This window comes from Hyla sarda, chromosome 4 (genome assembly GCF_029499605.1).
Source record: "Hyla sarda isolate aHylSar1 chromosome 4, aHylSar1.hap1, whole genome shotgun sequence".
Taxonomy (NCBI): domain Eukaryota; kingdom Metazoa; phylum Chordata; class Amphibia; order Anura; family Hylidae; genus Hyla; species Hyla sarda.
In genome coordinates this window covers 314,100,043-314,118,789 of record NC_079192.1, presented here as the reverse complement: position 1 = coordinate 314,118,789, position 18,747 = coordinate 314,100,043, and the positions used below count along the sequence as shown (strand labels likewise).

Genomic DNA, 18,747 nt, shown 5'->3' with positions numbered 1-18,747 from the left:
GGTTACATTTCCCAGAATACCCACTCAAAGGGGTACTGCAGTGTTTTTAAACGTGTCCCCTATCCAAAGCAAGGGGATGACCAATTGGGTCCCCCATGATCTCCAGAATGGCTACTGAATCTACCTGTGCACAAAGCAGCCTCCTCAAGGCACTGCCTATGGGAGCCCTGGAGAAACACCAGCTCTCCTATAGATAATGCATGGAGGAGGCATTTTGACCTGCTACACGCACAGAAAGATTTAAGATTCCATTCTGGAGATTGTGGGCGGTTCCAGTGGTCAGACCCTCCATGATAAGATACTTATCCCCTATTATTTGCATAGGGGATAAGTTTGAAAACTCTGGAGTACCCCTTTAATGTGCCCAGTGCTGGTGGTCACACATGCTCACTAGTTCATTCTCCCAGCTCAGATATTTTTGTACTTGGCAAGTGACTGAGGACCATCCAATAGCAATTTGGCCACACAAAGTGTCTTTTTTTCACCAGCACTGGAAATAATAGGCTTATTTTCCACCCATGTTAAAGGCTCCGTTGGGTGTCTCCATCTCAGGTTACATCAAAAATACTGGACAAATTAGCACAGTATGTTGTGCCGTGCTGTGCTGTGATGTGCTGGATACTATGGAGACAGCCTAATGGACCCCATTTAAAGAAAACTGACAGGCTGTTCACTCATACTAAGCCCAATACACTGGTTTATAGTGCGGGTAAACGGAAGTAAAACAATGTCTCACTTACATAAATTGGTGAAGGCATTCACAAGATATGGTCCCCCGTTGCTGTATTATTACAGCACTTCTGTGCGCAGTGGAGGCGGGCAGCTTGCTTGCCGATCTTCCCTGCCTCCTCTATATGCCGCGCAAAGCCTGATCCTAATATAAATATTCAATTTTCTTCACTTTTGCATTGCGCCAGAAATTCTGTCTGCGCCAGATATTGCGCCAGAATTGAAAAAAAAAGACTAACTCTCCATTCTGCTAAGAAACCCCCAAAAAGGGGGCGTGTTCTCCGAAAAGGGGCGTGTTCTCAACATTTTCACAAAACACCAACATATTTACTAAGGTTTCTACATAAAATGTGGTGGATTTCAGCTGAGGAAAACCAGACAGATCAGAGCATGTGTAAAATAAGCAAAGTGTAGGGAAAGTGGAAAATGTAGGGAAACCTTAGTAAATACCATGGAAAATCAATTGTAGGGAATTAAAACCCACAAAGAAACCTACACTCCACTCTTAGTAAATAAGGGCCAATGTTTATTAGCCTAATTCTAAAGCTTTTATTTTTTACACAGGCTTTACAGGCTTATTTGAGGCCTAAATTGGTTGCTGACACATCAAAAATTTTGAGGAAGATAAAAATGGAAAGTCCTAGCAGTGAGCTCCATTACAGAAACTACAGTCCCTATGGAATTTATGCAGGAGTGTAGTTACATTTATTTTCCTGGATTGAATGCACTGCAGTTGGTGAAAAATGGAAATTGCAATTTTCTACCGATATGTCATCTCTATACCCAGTTAAACCCAGAATGTGCCAACATGACAAACACTACATAGAATACCATATAGGGTGAACCCCTTTAGGTATTTATCAAGGGATACACAGAGTATTTGGGTTTTTCATTTTAGAATATGGAAGAATATGAAGGTATGCCGAGTTTATTGGGGTAAAAAGGTGGAATAAATATGGGATAGAGAAATTATAAAATTAATAATCCAGGCATATATGGTACGCTTTGAAGCAATTGTTTATGCAGAGGCTTGGTATATACGGACAAGTGTCACACTGATACGTGATGTCCTTTCTTATCCCCCCTTTAATGACACACTCCGCCCCTTTTCTGGGATCTCCCCTTATTACCAGTGTGGGGGACTTCACCAATAAAGTGTTGCCCTGGTACTATATGGTTGCCTTTACTTCCAGAAGTACTTGGGCCTTCCCTTTCTAGGTTACCACATATTAGGGTCTTGATAACCTCCTAAAACTGAAGGAATGTCCCTGTGTGACCAGCACATTGGAAGAGCACAAATGTATTATACATGTACCATGTGCATGGCCAGCCTTTTGTACCATACATTGGTTTTGCCTATGGCACTGTATGGTACAGGGACCTCATCTGAGAGATCAACTCCTTTCATTGACCAATTGTATTCCACTGAACAATTTGGTTTGTGGTCACCGTAGTGGTACCTCGCACAAGGACAGGGATGCTGGCATTACCGTGTATTGTGGTCAACATAAGGACTTTTTGTCCTTATTCCTGACAACCAACATGTTTTCTCAAGATACAACCCCGATCCCACCCCTTGGGATCAGGGTCTCTTTGACTTCTCCGCAAAGTACAACAAGCTGCAGTGACTCTGGTGGCGAGCGGCTTGAAGAGGGTATGCTGGTACAGAAATAATCCACATAGTGGTTTTACCCCTGATCCAACAGTGGGTGCATCCCTTACCAAAAAATGTTCCCGCTAACTCCCAGAATGGGGGGGGGGGGGTCATTCTGGAGGTTGAATGCGGGTGTCCCTTCATTCATACACTCTAAACTTGTAAGGTACTCTCACACAGTTAATACATCCTTCTCTCTTACTGGAAGGTACTGACAGAATAGGAGCCTCCCTTTGAAGCTGATCTGGGGCTTACAATTAGAAATTTACTTTTTGGGAATATAGATCTCAAATTTGGTGGTGAAATCATCTATGAGCAGCTTTATTCTAAACAGGTGGTCATATGTGGGATCATCTCTGGGTGGGCAAATGGCATTAACATTATAATGCAGAAATTTTAAGATTGCTTCAAAGCTTGCATTTGGTACGGCCCTATGGTAAATTGGGTTATTGTAAAAAACATCGCAACTGTGTCGCCTATTCTTTGGATTTTTTACTAGGTCCATGTGCAGAACAAGGATTCAAAATGTCATAATCTCTGCTGCATTGACGAGAGTCCATGGCTGGGTTCTTGCAAAAAAAATAAAAAATTGGGGTTCCCGGCGAAAAAATGGCATTGTCCTGGGGGGGGGGGGGCACCTTCTTGGCGGTTCATCAACACTGGATAATATGGATAGGGGTCAATAAAAGGAGGAATGTCTTCACCCCATCACAGTGTTAGGCGACACAATGGTCATAAACACTTAAGTACGACATGGCGTGTTAATTACATATACGCCTGATGTCGAGAAGGGGATAATGTTCCTAAGCTTATGTCAGGTTATAATATCATTGTGTATCAAACAAAACCATACTTTACCTTTTCTATTAATTCCTGGTTTCTTTTCATGAAAAGCTGTTTTTCTTCCACCCAATGGGAATCCTATGCATGACAAAAAAATACTTATGTTTACACTCGTACTCACTCTAGATACTGTAAGGGTCTATTCACTCGGCGGAATTTCCGCTTGCAGAAATCCGCCTCAAATTAAAGCCCATAGACTTCTATAGGATTCCGCACTATAGGATTCCGCTTGAGGAATTTCAGAAGTGTGAATGGGAGTGCAGAATCCCATAGAAGTCTATGGGCTTTAATTTGAAGCGGAAATTCCGCCGTGTGGATAGACCCTTAGTGTAGGGTCACACATGCCATATTTTGCTGGATATTTTCTGCAGCTGATTTTGCTACCCATTGATTTCAATAGATAGGAAAATATGCTGCAGCAAATTACGGCATTTGTGACCCTACACTTACACAATGGGGGAGATTTATCAAAACCTGTCCAGAGGAAAAGTTGCCCAGTTGCCCATAGCAACCAATCAGCTCGCTTTCATTTTGCACAAGGCCAGAAGCAATCTGATTGGTTGCTATGGGCAACTTTTCCTTTGCACAGGTTTTGATAAATCTCCCCCAATATGTTTTTAATTTAAAAAAATGTTTAGGAGGAAATGTCCATGCCATTTACTTACCTGTCCCCTTTCAGCCAATGCTTTTTCAAGATCTTCGATTTTGGCTTTATAATGTAGGGCATCTGTTTGCATTTGTTCCTGAATCTGTCAAATGTTAGTAATATGTTGTCATATTTATGTCCAGTTGTTTGTGTCCATTGTAAAAGGAGAAGTAAAAATATACCATAGACCATAAACCTTTTAGCAAGTTATAGGATAGTTAAAAGTGAGTAAAATACTGTGTATGGTTCCACCTTAAATTACATTATTATATTTAGGCAGCTATACATACATTTCTTTTACTGGATTCTGATAGATGGAATATTGTAGTCCAGCGGTACTTAACTAGCAGACCACGATCCAGATTCGGACCACAGCCGCCACTGATCCAGACCTCTAGCCGATTCTCTAACGAGGCATCCACTCTACCAGCATTCATTTGCATTCTTGTCTTTAAGGCTGCTTTCACACTATAAAAATACTTCCGTTATGAACGCGCGTTATGAAAAGCCTGGAAATCGGCAGTTATACGCCTGGTACAAAATCACTAACGGCCGTTATTAATAATGGGCGTTAACGGGTTAAAGCGGCTATTAGAAAAATCCCATAGACTATAATGGGATTTTCTAATGGCCGCTAGTGATTTTGTACCGGCCGTATAACTGCCGATTTCCAGGCTTTTTATAACGGCCGTTCATAACGGAACGCTTTTTCTATGATGCAGATAGCACGATTAGCACTACTTGCATCATTCTGTTGTGGCAAGGCATGACTAGAAGAGTCCAGAGCAGTGGATTAGCATAGGACCAGGGACAGGGACCTTTTTCAGGTAAACAATCACTCATGTTTCCTCATCTGTGACTCTTCAGTGGTTGCAGAACTACAGCCACCATTATGATATTTTTTCTCTGCATGATTGGAGTTGTAGTTTACAACAGATGGAGAGTCACAGGAAACAATTTAAGTGCATAGTTCATATGGAGGCATAGTGGCACAGTTCATGTGGGGGAACAGGGGTACAGTTCATGTGGGGGCATAGTAACACAGTTCATGTGTGTATAGTAGTGTTATATTCAGGGGCACAGTGTGTGGCAGTATTATACAAGAGGCACAGTATGTGGCAGTATTATACCAGAGGCACAGTATGTGGCAGTATTATACCAGAGGCACAGTATGTGGCAGTATAATACCAGAGGCACAGTATGTGGCAGTATAATACCAGAGGCACAGTGTGTGGCAGTATTATACCAGAGGCACAGTATGTGGCAGTATTATACCAGAGGCACAGTATGTGGCAGTATAATACCAGTGGCACAGTGTGTGGCAGTATTATACCAGAGGCACAGTATGTGGCAGTATTATACCAGAGGCACAGTATGTGGCAGTATTATACCAGAGGCACAGTGTGTGGCAGTATTATACCAGAGGCACAGTGTGTGGCAGTATTATACCAGAGACACAGTATGTGGCAGTATAATACCAGAGGCACAGTATGTGGCAGTATAATACCAGAGGCACAGTGTGTGGCAGTATTATACCAGAGGCACAGTATGTGGCAGTATTATACCAGAGGCACAGTGTGTGGCAGTATTATACCAGAGGCACAGTGTGTGGCAATATTATACCAGAGGCACAGTATGTGGCAGTATTATACCAGAGGCACAGTGTGTGGCAGTATTATACCAGAGGCACAGTATGTGGCAGTATTATACCAGAGGCACAGTATGTGGCAGTATAATACCAGAGGCACAGTATGTGGCAGTATAATACCAGAGGCACAGTGTGTGGGAGTATTATACCAGAGGCACAGTATGTGGCAGTATTATACCAGAGGCACAGTATGTGGCAGTATAATACCAGAGGCACAGTGTGTGGCAGTATTATATCAGAGGCACAGTATGTGGCAGTATTATACCAGAGGCACAGTATGTGGCAGTATTATACCAGAGGCACAGTGTGTGGCAGTATTATACCAGAGGCACAGTATGTGGCAGTATTATACCAGAGGCACAGTATGTGGCAGTATAATACCAGGGGAACAGTATGTGGCAGTATAATACCAGAGGCACAGTATGTGGCAGTATAATACCAGAGGCACAGTGTGTGGCAGTATTATACCAGAGGCACAGTGTGTGGCAGTATTATACCAGAGGCACAGTATGTGGCAGTATAATACCAGAGGCACAGTATGTGGCAGTATAATACCAGGGGAACAGTATGTGGCAGTATAATACCAGGGGCACAGTATGTGGCAGTATTATACCAGAGGCACAGTATGTGGCAGTATTATACCAGAGGCACAGTGTGTGGCAGTATTATACCAGAGGCACAGTGTGTGGCAGTATTATACCAGAGACACAGTATGTGGCAGTATAATACCAGAGGCACAGTATGTGGCAGTATAATACCAGAGGCACAGTGTGTGGCAGTATTATACCAGAGGCACAGTATGTGGCAGTATTATACCAGAGGCACAGTGTGTGGCAGTATTATACCAGAGGCACAGTATGTGGCAGTATTATACCAGAGGCACAGTATGTGGCAGTATTATACCAGAGGCACAGTGTGTGGCAGTATTATACCAGAGGCACAGTGTGTGGCAGTATTATACCAGAGACACAGTATGTGGCAGTATAATACCAGAGGCACAGTATGTGGCAGTATAATACCAGAGGCACAGTGTGTGGCAGTATTATACCAGAGGCACAGTATGTGGCAGTATTATACCAGAGGCACAGTGTGTGGCAATATTATACCAGAGGCACAGTATGTGGCAGTATTATACCAGAGGCACAGTGTGTGGCAGTATTATACCAGAGGCACAGTATGTGGCAGTATTATACCAGAGGCACAGTATGTGGCAGTATAATACCAGAGGCACAGTATGTGGCAGTATAATACCAGAGGCACAGTGTGTGGGAGTATTATACCAGAGGCACAGTATGTGGCAGTATTATACCAGAGGCACAGTATGTGGCAGTATAATACCAGAGGCACAGTGTGTGGCAGTATTATATCAGAGGCACAGTATGTGGCAGTATTATACCAGAGGCACAGTATGTGGCAGTATTATACCAGAGGCACAGTGTGTGGCAGTATTATACCAGAGGCACAGTATGTGGCAGTATTATACCAGAGGCACAGTATGTGGCAGTATAATACCAGGGGAACAGTATGTGGCAGTATAATACCAGAGGCACAGTATGTGGCAGTATAATACCAGAGGCACAGTGTGTGGCAGTATTATACCAGAGGCACAGTGTGTGGCAGTATTATACCAGAGGCACAGTATGTGGCAGTATAATACCAGAGGCACAGTATGTGGCAGTATAATACCAGGGGAACAGTATGTGGCAGTATAATACCAGGGGCACAGTGTGTGGCAGTATAATACCAGAGGCACAGTATGTGGCAGTATAATACCAGAGGCACAGTATGTGGCAGTATAATACCAGAGGCACAGTATGTGGCAGTATAATACCAGGGGCACAGTATGTGGCAGTATAATACCAGGGGCACAGTATGTGGCAGTATAATACCAGGGGCACAGTATGTGGCAGTATAATACCAGGGGCACAGTATGTGGCAGTATAATACCAGGGGCACCGTGTGGAACAATGCAATATTCAGGGGCACATTGTGGCTGTATTGTATTCAGGGGCACAGTATGCAGGTCTTACTGAAAATAGTAGCCTTACATCCTCCACACTTCAGTCACTTGTTTTACCTATTATTTGGGGAAATATAATGTTCTACAACAGGCAGCCAATATTTTTTGCATGGCACTGCTGCTGCTAGGTGAACCAGGCCTTAGCGTTCACTTCAGGCATTCATCAGTTGGAGGCCCAGGATAAGCGGACCCTAAAAATAGTCGAGTACCGCTGTCGTAGTCCATATCTCTTTTATACTAAAGTATACAGACAATATTAAAGCCAGAAAGACACTCTTGACCTCTATCTCACCAATAAACCTCTATAGAAAAGTTTAGCAAGTGTGTTGAAAGTTTTCGTGGTGTACAAACTAAACATAGAGGAAAAACTTGATGTTAATGGCGGTAAAATCTGTACAGGAGTCCAGTCTCTCCTGATGTGAACAAGAATGTTGTCATCCACAGGCAGCAGAGATCTTGTTACTTAAGGTAAACTAAATTATTTGAATTAGAAAACAAATGACCTTATTTACGTAAAAACTGTAATACCTTCAGACTAATAACAATGATTCTCCATTCTTACCTGTGCCTCTTTCTCGGCATCTATCATACTGCCGGTATGCTCTTGAAGCAAAGCATAGGCTCTTTGCAGGGCCTGGTACTCTTTTGTCAACTGGCGAAACCTTAGCTCAGACTCTTCGGCTGCTAAACTCTATAAAGGGATACAAAGTATTCATTTTAATGCAATTTCTGTATGTAAGGGAAGTTTTTATATGTGGTCAAACATCAGAGAGTAAAGAAAACCCCGCTATCATTACTGCACAGAGCGAGTTCGCTCTGCATGTAATGACGGGCAGTACAGGGGCCGGAGCATCGTTACATCACGGCCTTGCCCCTCGTGACGTCACGGCCCCCCCTTCAATGCGAGTCACTTGCCATAGACTTGTATTAAGGGGGGCGGGCCGTGATGTCACGAGAGGCGGAGCAATGACGTCACGATGCTCCTTCCCCTGTATTGCCCGTCATTACGCACAGAGCGAACTCGCTATGTGCAGTAATTAAAGCGGGGTGCCGCAGCGGCAATCCCGGGGGTCCCCAGCAGCGGGACCCCGGCGATCTGACATCTTTTCCCCTATCCTTTGGATAGGGGATAAGATGTCTAGGGGCGGAGTACCCCTTTAAGAAATGTGTCATTTTGTTTTAGGCAAAGTTACTTACGTCATCCAAATCATCATCCGGTGTGGCTGGCGTCCTGTCGGTTCGATAAGAAGCTACCGATGATGTTTCAGAATCCATGGAGTCATCATCATATCCAAATACAGTGTCCACTAGGTGTCTCTATAAGAAGTAAGGGAGTTTACACAGCTCATTACTGTTTCTTTCCAAGTCATTGCATGCTACACGACATGTTGGTCCAACTGATTAACTGCAGGGCGATCAGTAGATATCATAGGTAAATTGAGGGAGACTGAATATGAATGGGCGACCATGTAACACATGGGTGTGCTGCATCCTCAAGAGCAGTGTTTCCCAACAAGGATGCCTCCAGCTGTTGCAAAACTACAACTACTAGCATGCCCGGACAGCCAACGGCTGTCCGGGCATGCTAGGAGTTGTAGTTATGCAACAGCTGGAGGCACCCTGGTTTGCGAAACACTGCTCTAGAGCAAGTGCCACTAACTTCATCCTCTGGCTGATAGAGTAGGTTTATATGCATTAAAGGGGTACTCCGGTAAAAAAACTTTTTTTTTTTTTAATCACCTGGTGCCAGAACATTAAACAGATTTGTAAATTACTTCTATTTAAAAAATCTTAATCCTTCCAGTACTTATCAGCTGCTGTATTCATTTATTTTTAAATGTATTTTCCAGCTGTCTGCTGACAGCTCTGTCCGTGTCAGGAACTGTCCAGAGTAGGAGTAGGAGAAAATCCCCATAGAAAACCTCTTCTGCTCTGGAAAGCTCCTGAGACAAACAGAGGTGTCAGCAGAGAGCACTGTGGTTAGACAGAAAAGAAATTTAAAATTTACAGCAGCGGATAGATAGAAGGATTTTAATTTGTTTAACATTCTGGCACCAGTTGACATTTCTTTTTTTCACCGGAGTACCCATTTAACCCCTCTTTATGGTCTTTATTTCCATAGTTTTTCCTACACTCAGTCTGACCCAGGAAAATAAGTCTAAAGAGGAAGCCCATATTTTCCTGTCACTTGCCACCAGCCACTTACTATTCGCTACTATATTTAATAAAAAAAATAAATAAACATATTTTATATACAGTTTATGTCATCCTTCCCCTAAAAGTGGTATTGGCAACCAAGACATTTATGGCAGCCAAGTGGGCTGTTTACACATTTTTCATAACTAGCATTAACTTTATTGGAAGTTGGGAAAACAGCATAGCACCACAGCTTTCCATTACTTTACAGTGGGTTGCAAGATAGCAAGATAGATGGTTTTTAATAGAAACCCACCAAATATATTGTATATATATTGCTAAGTAGTTTGGCTTTGTGATCCGCCCCTCTCTAGTTTCATAGTCCCCACTCCCTCCCCCATTGCAGATTGTAATATTTTGTTATTCAACTGTTTTATTTCCCTTTCAGGATGTAGTGGAGTGTTAGTGTAGCATGTGGTGCGATGTATAGCTTAGGTAACATGTTCTGTGTATTGTATTGCCAAGCTATGTGTGATTGTAATTTATTGTATGACTTGCAATGACAACTGAATCATCAATACAGCTCTTTCTATAACGGTATTCCCATCTGGGACAGTTACGGCATATCCATCTCAAGACAACAGGGCCCCCTGCTTGCGATGGCTAGTAAGGCAAAAGTAGCCAAGTGGGCCACTTTATGCATTTTGCATAGTTCCCATTGACTTTAATGGCAGTTGGATAAAAAGCATAACACCATGATTTTCCATAACATTTAAAGGGGTTATCCAGGAAAATACTTTTTCTTTTTTATATATCAACTGTCTCCAGAAAGTTAAACAGATTTGTAAATTACTTCTATTAAAAAATATTAACCCTTTCAGTACTTATGAGCTGCTGAAGTTGAATTGTTTGTTTTGTCTAAGTGCTCTCTAATGACACTTGTCGCGGGAACTGTCCAGAGTAGGAGAAAATCCCCAAAGCAAACCTCTTCTACTTTGTGCAGTTCCTAAGACAAGCAGAGATGTCAGCAGAGAGCACTGTTGCCAGACAGAAAAGAACAACTCAACTTCAGCAGCTGAAAATTATTGGAAGGATTAAGATTTTTTTTAATAGAAGTAATTTACAAATCTGTTTAAAGGGGTACTCCGCCCCTAGACATCTTATCCCCTATCCAAAGGATAGGGGATAAGATGTCAGATCGCCGGGGTCCCGCTGCTGGGGACCCCGGGGATCGCTGCGGAACCCCCCCGCTGTCATTAAAGCGCAGAGCGAGATCGCTCTGCACGTAATGACGGGCAATACAGGGGCCGGAGCATCGTTACGTCACGGCTCCGCCACTCGTGACGTCACGGCCAGCCCCCGTCAATACAAGTCTATGGGAAGGGGGCGTGGCGCCCCCTGCCATAGAGTTGCATTAAGGGGACGGGCCGTGATGTCATGAGGGGCGGAGCCATGACGTCACGCTGCTCCGGCCCCTGTATCGCCCGTCATTACGCACAGAGCGAACTCGCTCTGTGCAGTAATGATGGCGGGGTCCGGCTGCTGGGGACCCCGGGGATCGCAGCTGCGGCACTCTGCTATCATTAAAGCACAGAGCAAGATCGCTCTGCACGTAATGACGGACAATACAGGGGCCGGAGCATCGTTACGTCACGGCTCCGCCACTCGTGACGTCACGGCCAGCCCCAGTCAATACAAGTCTATGGGAAGGGGGTGTGGTGGTCGTCTCTTGCCATAGACTTGTATTAAGGGGGTGGGCCGTGATGTCATGAGGGGCGGAGCCATGATGTCACGCTGCTCCGGCCCCTGTATCGCCCGTCATTACGCACAGAGCGAACTCGCTCTGTGCAGTAATGATGGCGGGGTGCCGCAACGGCGATCCCCGGGGTCCCCAGCAGCGGGACCACGGCGATCTAACATCTTATCCCCTATCCTTTGGATAGTGGATAAGATGCCAGGGGCGGAGTACCCCTTTAACTTTTTGGAGCCAGTTGATATATAAAAAAAAAAAATAAAAAAATAAAAAAAAAAAAGTTTTTTCTTGGAATACCCCGATAATAAGTAAAGGGCTATGAAGGCATATCTTTCAAATTTCAAACCTGCCCATATTAGTATTTATGTTTATCAGAATGACATAGATGTTTCATAAGAGGATGTCAGGGTGCTTACCTTAATAGGCTTAGAACTTCTTTTATGCTTTTTTCGTCGAATAAGTTTTTCTCTATCCTGGACAAAATATATTTATGGTTTTAATGATATTTCAATGGTAAAAATAATTCAAATGTATAACATATAAACATCTGATCATATAAACACAGCTCTGTCCTAACATAAAACCATTTTTTTATTTAGTTACATGTATCTTATGTTACAAGGACTGACATGGTGAAGACCAAAATGAGAAATGCTAAATAAATGCCAAATAAACAAAAGATCAATATGAGCGCCCATAGAGAAAATACACAATAAACCCTATTAGGATTTGTTTATATGCCTGATCATTATCTTTAACATGTCTTGTAATTACTTAACCAGATATCTAATACAGGAGATTAATTAACTATGCGTAAGCCAACCAATGCTACAGGTCAATCAATATCTCTATAAAAGGGTAAATCTTTATATGTTTCATGCTGTAAATCTCTTACTCCAACTGGACTACAAACCTTTTATATAGCAAACCGTATAAAAGTGAATATGACCTCTTGACCCAACTATACAGATATGAACAACTGGATAATATATAAATAATCTACTGCACAGTAATGTCATTTTTAGCCCCAATGACTAGGTTTCCACACAGGCTTTTTTCTGATGTTTTTGGGAAAACTGCGATAGTAGTTTTTGAGTTATTCAAAAGGAATGGGAAATATAAAGGAAGGACTTATATTTTTCCTTCCTGCTGGATCCACTTCAGACTGGCTCAAAAACTGCAGTGACGGTATTCCAAAAAAAAACGCACAGGCATGTGAAATCCGATTTAAAACCTAGCCTAAATGATATGAAATCCAGCACCTAAACATACAAACAATAAAATAACAATAACAAAAATTAGGAAGTGTAAAATTCATAGTGAATAATAAATCATAAAAAAAACATTTACTAAAACAAAAAAAAATGTACGATTAAAAAGAAATACATATACTTCCTAGCCCATCCATATGATCAACCATCTTAAATTGGATTTCTGGTGCCTGTGTTAATGGTTTATGAATCTACAACAGCCACATGTAAGCTAAAATTCTACACGCCCATTAACAAATCTTTACACCCATTAACAAATCCCTTATATGCTTTGTTTACATAAGACAGCTGTTTTCTATTTGGTCATGTAACTATGTCATATAATGGTTGGTTCACTAACCTTATGTGGATTTAAGGGGTAAGTTGCAACATCACTCTAGGTCAAAAAGTGGTGTTGCCACTTTCTTATTTGTACATTTTGTATTTGCCACAGCAGCGGGCACCTGTGTATTGGGTTGTTGTGCTGGCTATTTTTCCTTTTGTTTTTACTTTGTAAGTTGGGGGTGTGGCACCCTCTTTAGCCGTGCACCCCACCCCTCACAGACTGGTGGTGGTTTTGTCAATGGCTGATCCAACATGTCACACAGTCAGAGGCTATATGCACAGCAAAGGTGAGTTATCATGTTAGGGTCCCATCCGATATGAGGCCACCTCCACGTGGTGGATGGGGGGACACATTTTGATCAAAAAGTGCGCTAAGAGCCTCAATTTTTTGACCTAGAGTGCTGTTGCAACTTTCTTCTTTGTACATTTTGTATTTGCCACAGCAGCGGGCACCTGTGTATTAGGTTGTTGTGCTGGCTATTTTTCCTTTTGTTTTTACTTGGTAAGTTGGGGGGTGTGGCACCCTCTTTAGCCGTGCACCCCACCCCTCTCAGACTGGAGGTGGTTTAGTCAATGGCTGATCCAACATGTCACACAGTCAGAGGCTATATGCACAGCAGAGGTGAGTTATCATGTTTAGGGTCCCATCCGATATGAGGCCACATCCGCGTGGTGGATGGGGGGACACATTTTGATCAAAAAGTGAGCTAAGAGCCTCCATTTTTTGACCTAGAGTGCTGTTGCAACTTTCTTCTTTGTACATTTTGTATTTGCCACAGCAGCGGGCACCTGTGTATTAGGTTGTTGTGCTGGCTATTTTTCCTTTTGTTTTTACTTGGTAAGTTGGGGGGGGTGGCATCCTCTTTAGCCGTGCACCCCACCCCTCTCAGACTGGAGGTGGTTTAGTCAATGGCTGATCCAACATGTCACACAGTCAGAGGCTATATGCACAGCAGAGGTGAGTTATCATGTTTAGGGTCCCATCCGATATGAGGCCACATCCGCGTGGTGGATGGGGGGACACATTTTGATCAAAAAGTGAGCTAAGAGCCTCCATTTTTTGACCTAGAGTGCTGTTGCAACTTTCTTCTTTGTACATTTTGTATTTGCCACAGCAGCGGGCACCTGTGTATTAGGTTGTTGTGCTGGTTATTTTTCCTTTTATATATATATATATATATATATATATACCCATTTTCTCACTCCAAGTCCAGTGCGCTATCATTCTGGAGTCACCTGTGGAAGGGCCTTAATGACATTACTATGCACTGTGCACAAGATGCTGCAGCCATTGACCTCATCCATCACTTGCATTCAGCTTTCACATAATCACTGAGGCAAATGATTAGCTGAAGCATCTGGTATACAGTGTATTGTGACATAATTGGGGACACATTCATTGGGGTTGCCAAAGCGGTGTCAGAAAAGCTGAACTGGGAACAATCGGAGAGGTGAGTATTGTTTTTTTATTTTATTTCTCCTACCACCCTCTGCCCCTGTCTAATTTTTTTGATAGCTCAGAAAACATATACAATATATTATTTTGTCCCTTTATGTGTACAATAATGTCTGCAGTCTGTACAGGTCCACTTTCACTAAGATACTGAAGTTTAATTGGCTTCCTATGATACTGGCCCTACCATAGCTTATTGTATGTGAGCAACATATGGAGATTGGATTGTGAGCTTCACCATGGAGAGAGACTCATGTGAGTGACTACATACAGTATGTCGGAACTTTACGTTCACTTACCCGTGTTAAATCATCAATGATGTTTTGTTGTTCTACCACTTGTAACTTCAGGAATTCAATCTCTTGTTCCTCCCCAGCCTGGTCAAGATCATTTAGGGATCTCAACTTCTTCAACGGTGGGTGAGATATGATTTTCTCTCGCTAAAGATAAGAGATTTTATTTCTACTGAATAAATACACTTGGATAAGACATTTTCTGAACATGGTCTACTACATAACACATACCATCTCTGCATTCTCCTTAGAAAGGGCTTTCAGCTTCTCTTCCATGCGTTGCAGGGACTGCATTAATTCATCATTTCTTTTAGTGAGGCACTTGTTCTTTTCCAGGAGAGGTTTGCATTGTTTTTCTGCTTCTCGGACTCTCCGTAACTAAAAATAAAAAGTTCCATAAATCATGTTTAGTAAAGTTGTTTGCTGTATTTGCTGTAGATTGCCCAGGAGCTGTATACTGAAGAGAAATCCAAAAAAGAAATGCGTTTCCTCTGATGCCAGGACCACAGAGCTCTCTGCTGACCTCTGCTGTCCATTTTAGGAACTGTCCAGAGCAGGAGAAAATCCCCATAGCAAACATATGCTGCTCTGGACAGTTCCTAAAATGGACAGCAGAGAGCACTGTGGTCATGACATCAGAGGAAATGCATTTCTTTTTTGGATTTCTATTCAGTATACAGCCCCTAAAAAGTACTGGAAGGATTAAGATTTTTTAAGAGAAGTGATTTACAAATCTGTTTAACTTACTGACACCAGTTGATTTAAAAAAAAAAAAGTTTTACACTGGAGTACCCCTTTAAAAAGAACCTGTGGTCATTTCATTTTTATATCACTTTGTATTCTCAGGCATCTTGATTCTAATGGTGTTTTTACTTTCTCACTATGCCCCAATTCTTGAAATAAAGGGATTTTACTATTACTATTTTACTATCTGCACTTTTCACTGAATTGTCTAATGGACAGTAACTGTTTTAAAAAAAAATGAAATGTGAATGCTTTTCTCAAGGGGCGAAAATATGAGGCTGAGGGGAAGTGAACAGTATAGATTGTGAACCATAAAGTAAAATCCCTAAATCTTGGGAACAGGTGTGCACAGCAACAAAGTAAAAAATATCATTGTAATGAATGTTAGGCTGGGTTCACATATATCAGTTGCCCAGCACAATTTTCCTCTGGCGTGCACTGGAGGGAAACTGATGCTAGAACTGATCCCATTCATTTCAATGGGACAGTTCACAATCATCCAGCGTCTCAATTTAGATGGTTGGACACACCAGAGGGCTTCAGACAGGGGAACGCAGCTTGCCGCCTGTCCAGAAACATTGTCTGCCGTCCAGAAACAATGCATGCCGGATGCCATACAACTAATGACTAGTGTTGCTCGCGAATATTCGCAATACGAATTTTATTCGCGAATATCGCATATTCGCGAATTCGCGAATATTCGCGAATATAGCACTATATATTCGTAATTACGAATATTTTTTTTTTTTTTTTTTTTTATAAATTTTTTTTTTCACAATACACATCACAGTGATCATCCCTCTCTGCTTCCAGCTTGTGTAGTGGAAAGAAGGCTCTAATACTACTGTGTGAGACTGGCGTGCGAATTTCCGCATATACGAATATTTGTGCACGCAAATGTTCGCATATGCGAATTTTTACATATCCAAATTTTCGCATATGTTAATTTTCGCGCACGCGAATATTTGCATATGCGAAAATAAAACGAGAATATTCGCGAATATATGATGAATATTCGCCCATATATTCGCGAATATTCGCGAATTCGAATATGGCCTATGCCGCTCAACACTACTAATGACAACTTGTCATCAGTTGTGTTGAGATCTAGGCTGATGCAGGACATATGTGAACCCAGTCTAACTTAGGCTACAAGGACTAAATAAAGGCCCTCTTTAACTACTATACACTACATTTGTGCGAGAATGCGGTTTGTGAAGGTAGTGGTCTGTGGGAGAGAATCTAGTTGTCTCACATAGACCAAGAACTCCCTTTTTAACACCTGGGCCTGGTAGAAGGTAGTAGTCGTGAGTGAGTCCTGTAATGTTTAAAGGGGTACTCCGATGAGAACCTTTTTTTCTTTTAAATCAACTGGTGCCAGAAAGTTAAACATATTTGTAAATTACTTCTATTAAAAATCCTAATCCTTCCAGTACTTATTAGCTGCTGAATACTGCTGAATCCTTCCAGTACTTATTAGCTGCTGAATACACAGTGCTCTCTGCTGACATCTCTGTCCATTTTAGCAACCGTGCATAGCAGATGTATGCTAAGGGCAGCATGGTGGCTTAGTGGTTAGCACTGCTGCCTTGCAGTGCTGGGGCCTTGGGTTCAAATCCCACTAAGGACAACAATAAATAAAGTGTTATTATTATTATAATAACGTCAGCAGAGAGAACTGTGCTTGTGATGTCATCAGAGAGCATTCCAAAAAGAAAAGAATTTCCTCTGTAGTATTCAGCAGCTAATAAGTACAGGAAGGATTAAGATTTTTTAATAGAAGTAATTTACAAATATGTTTAACTTTCTGCCACCAGTTGATTTAAAAGAAAAAAGGTTTTCACCGGAGTACCCCTTTAAGGACAGCCACATGCCAAATCTTGTGCAGTTTAATTTGTTACTGATAGTCTCACAGGAGTCCTACAGGAGCACAATCTAAGACAGTGGTCTTCAAACTGTGGCCCTCCAGATGTTGCAAAACTACCGTTGGCTGTCCGGGCATGCTGGGAGTTGTAGTTTTGCAACATCTGGAGGGCCACAGTTTGAAGACCGCTGATCTAAGAGCTGCAATGCACTTTCTATTCTCCCCAGCTTACCAACCAGGAAATCATCATTCAAGAAGAGATATATGTGTTTATATAAAAATAAAAAAAATAAAAACTGAACCCCACCAAAAGCCTCAGATACGTTAACAATATTGAGAAGGCCTCTGCATCTATCTTAACATGTAAATCACATTAAAAGGAGAAGTCTTAGGGTAGGTTCACACGTGCAGATTTTTTTGCGGGTTTTCCGCTGCGCATTTGAAAGTGGGCAGGCTCTTCTCGGCTGTCTGCAGCAGATTTTCCACGGTGGAATTTACGTTGCGGAAAATCCGCTGCAGTCCCTACTGACTTCAATGGGGCTTGCAACGGATTTTCCGCAGCGTAAATTCTGCCGCGGAAAATCTGCTGCGGACAGCCGAGAAGAGCCCGCCCGCAGCGGAAAACCCGCAAAACAATCCGCCCATGTGAACCTACCCTTATGGTGAAAAACGTATCCTCTATCCGCAGGGGTTATAGATCGGTAGACCTACTGATAGGGGATACGTTTTTCATCACAAGACTTCTCCTTTAAGAAACACAGGAAGATAACTTACCAGTTCATTTCTTTCATCCACAAGCAATGTATTTCTATCTTCCAGTTTACGGATTGTAGCATTTAACTCAGCTATTCTTTTCTGATTCCTTCGCAAATCCTAGAAACATATCATTGAAATATGTGAGTTAATAATTTTTATTTATTTTTCAGTATATAAAATTATGCTTATTCAATGTGTCTATTTTTGGCTTTATACTATTTAATCTTCCACCAGTCATAGAAGATACTTTTTCGTATGACATAGTGTTAAAAGGTTACTCCGGTAATGTAAATTGTGCCCAACTCTTACCCCAGAGGTCCCTTATAAGACAGACTGGTCTCAGAAAATGGTGGCCAGAGCACTCCAAAGTAAGAGAGATGGATCCTGTTCTTGAGATTTCTGGGAAGCTCAGCGGTAGGCACCCCCACCCCAAGTTCATACATTTAGGGGATACGGAAAGTTTCACATAACTGGACAACCCCTTTATATCATGTCTTGCTTTTTAAAATTAATATTTGTTTTCATAATGTATATGTACATTTTAATATACTTTAACATAACCCTGATATATGTGTGTGTGTATATATATTCCTCCTCACTAATAATCCTCTGA

The 18,747-nt window shown here is 42.0% G+C and overlaps 1 protein-coding gene and 1 long non-coding RNA gene across 5 annotated transcripts in view; one reads left to right on the top strand and one right to left on the bottom strand.

Annotated features, from left to right (window-relative positions):
- Window positions 1-18,747, bottom strand: part of JAKMIP2 (janus kinase and microtubule interacting protein 2) — a 113,780-nt gene that overhangs the window by 22,070 nt on the left and 72,963 nt on the right. For both annotated transcript variants that reach the window (XM_056574866.1, XM_056574865.1), the window contains exons 6-13: window positions 18,153-18,251; window positions 15,002-15,148; window positions 14,777-14,917; window positions 11,846-11,902; window positions 8,738-8,857; window positions 8,103-8,231; window positions 3,892-3,975; window positions 3,242-3,304 (exon numbers count right to left, since the gene is read on the bottom strand). In XM_056574866.1, the coding sequence (XP_056430841.1) occupies window positions 3,242-3,304; window positions 3,892-3,975; window positions 8,103-8,231; window positions 8,738-8,857; window positions 11,846-11,902; window positions 14,777-14,917; window positions 15,002-15,148; window positions 18,153-18,251 (840 nt within the window). The remainder of the gene's footprint in view (window positions 1-3,241; window positions 3,305-3,891; window positions 3,976-8,102; window positions 8,232-8,737; window positions 8,858-11,845; window positions 11,903-14,776; window positions 14,918-15,001; window positions 15,149-18,152; window positions 18,252-18,747) is intronic.
- The window catches only part of LOC130369516 (uncharacterized), a 131,114-nt gene that overhangs the window by 75,251 nt on the left and 37,116 nt on the right, over window positions 1-18,747 (top strand). The gene's annotated exons all lie outside the window — the stretch shown is intronic.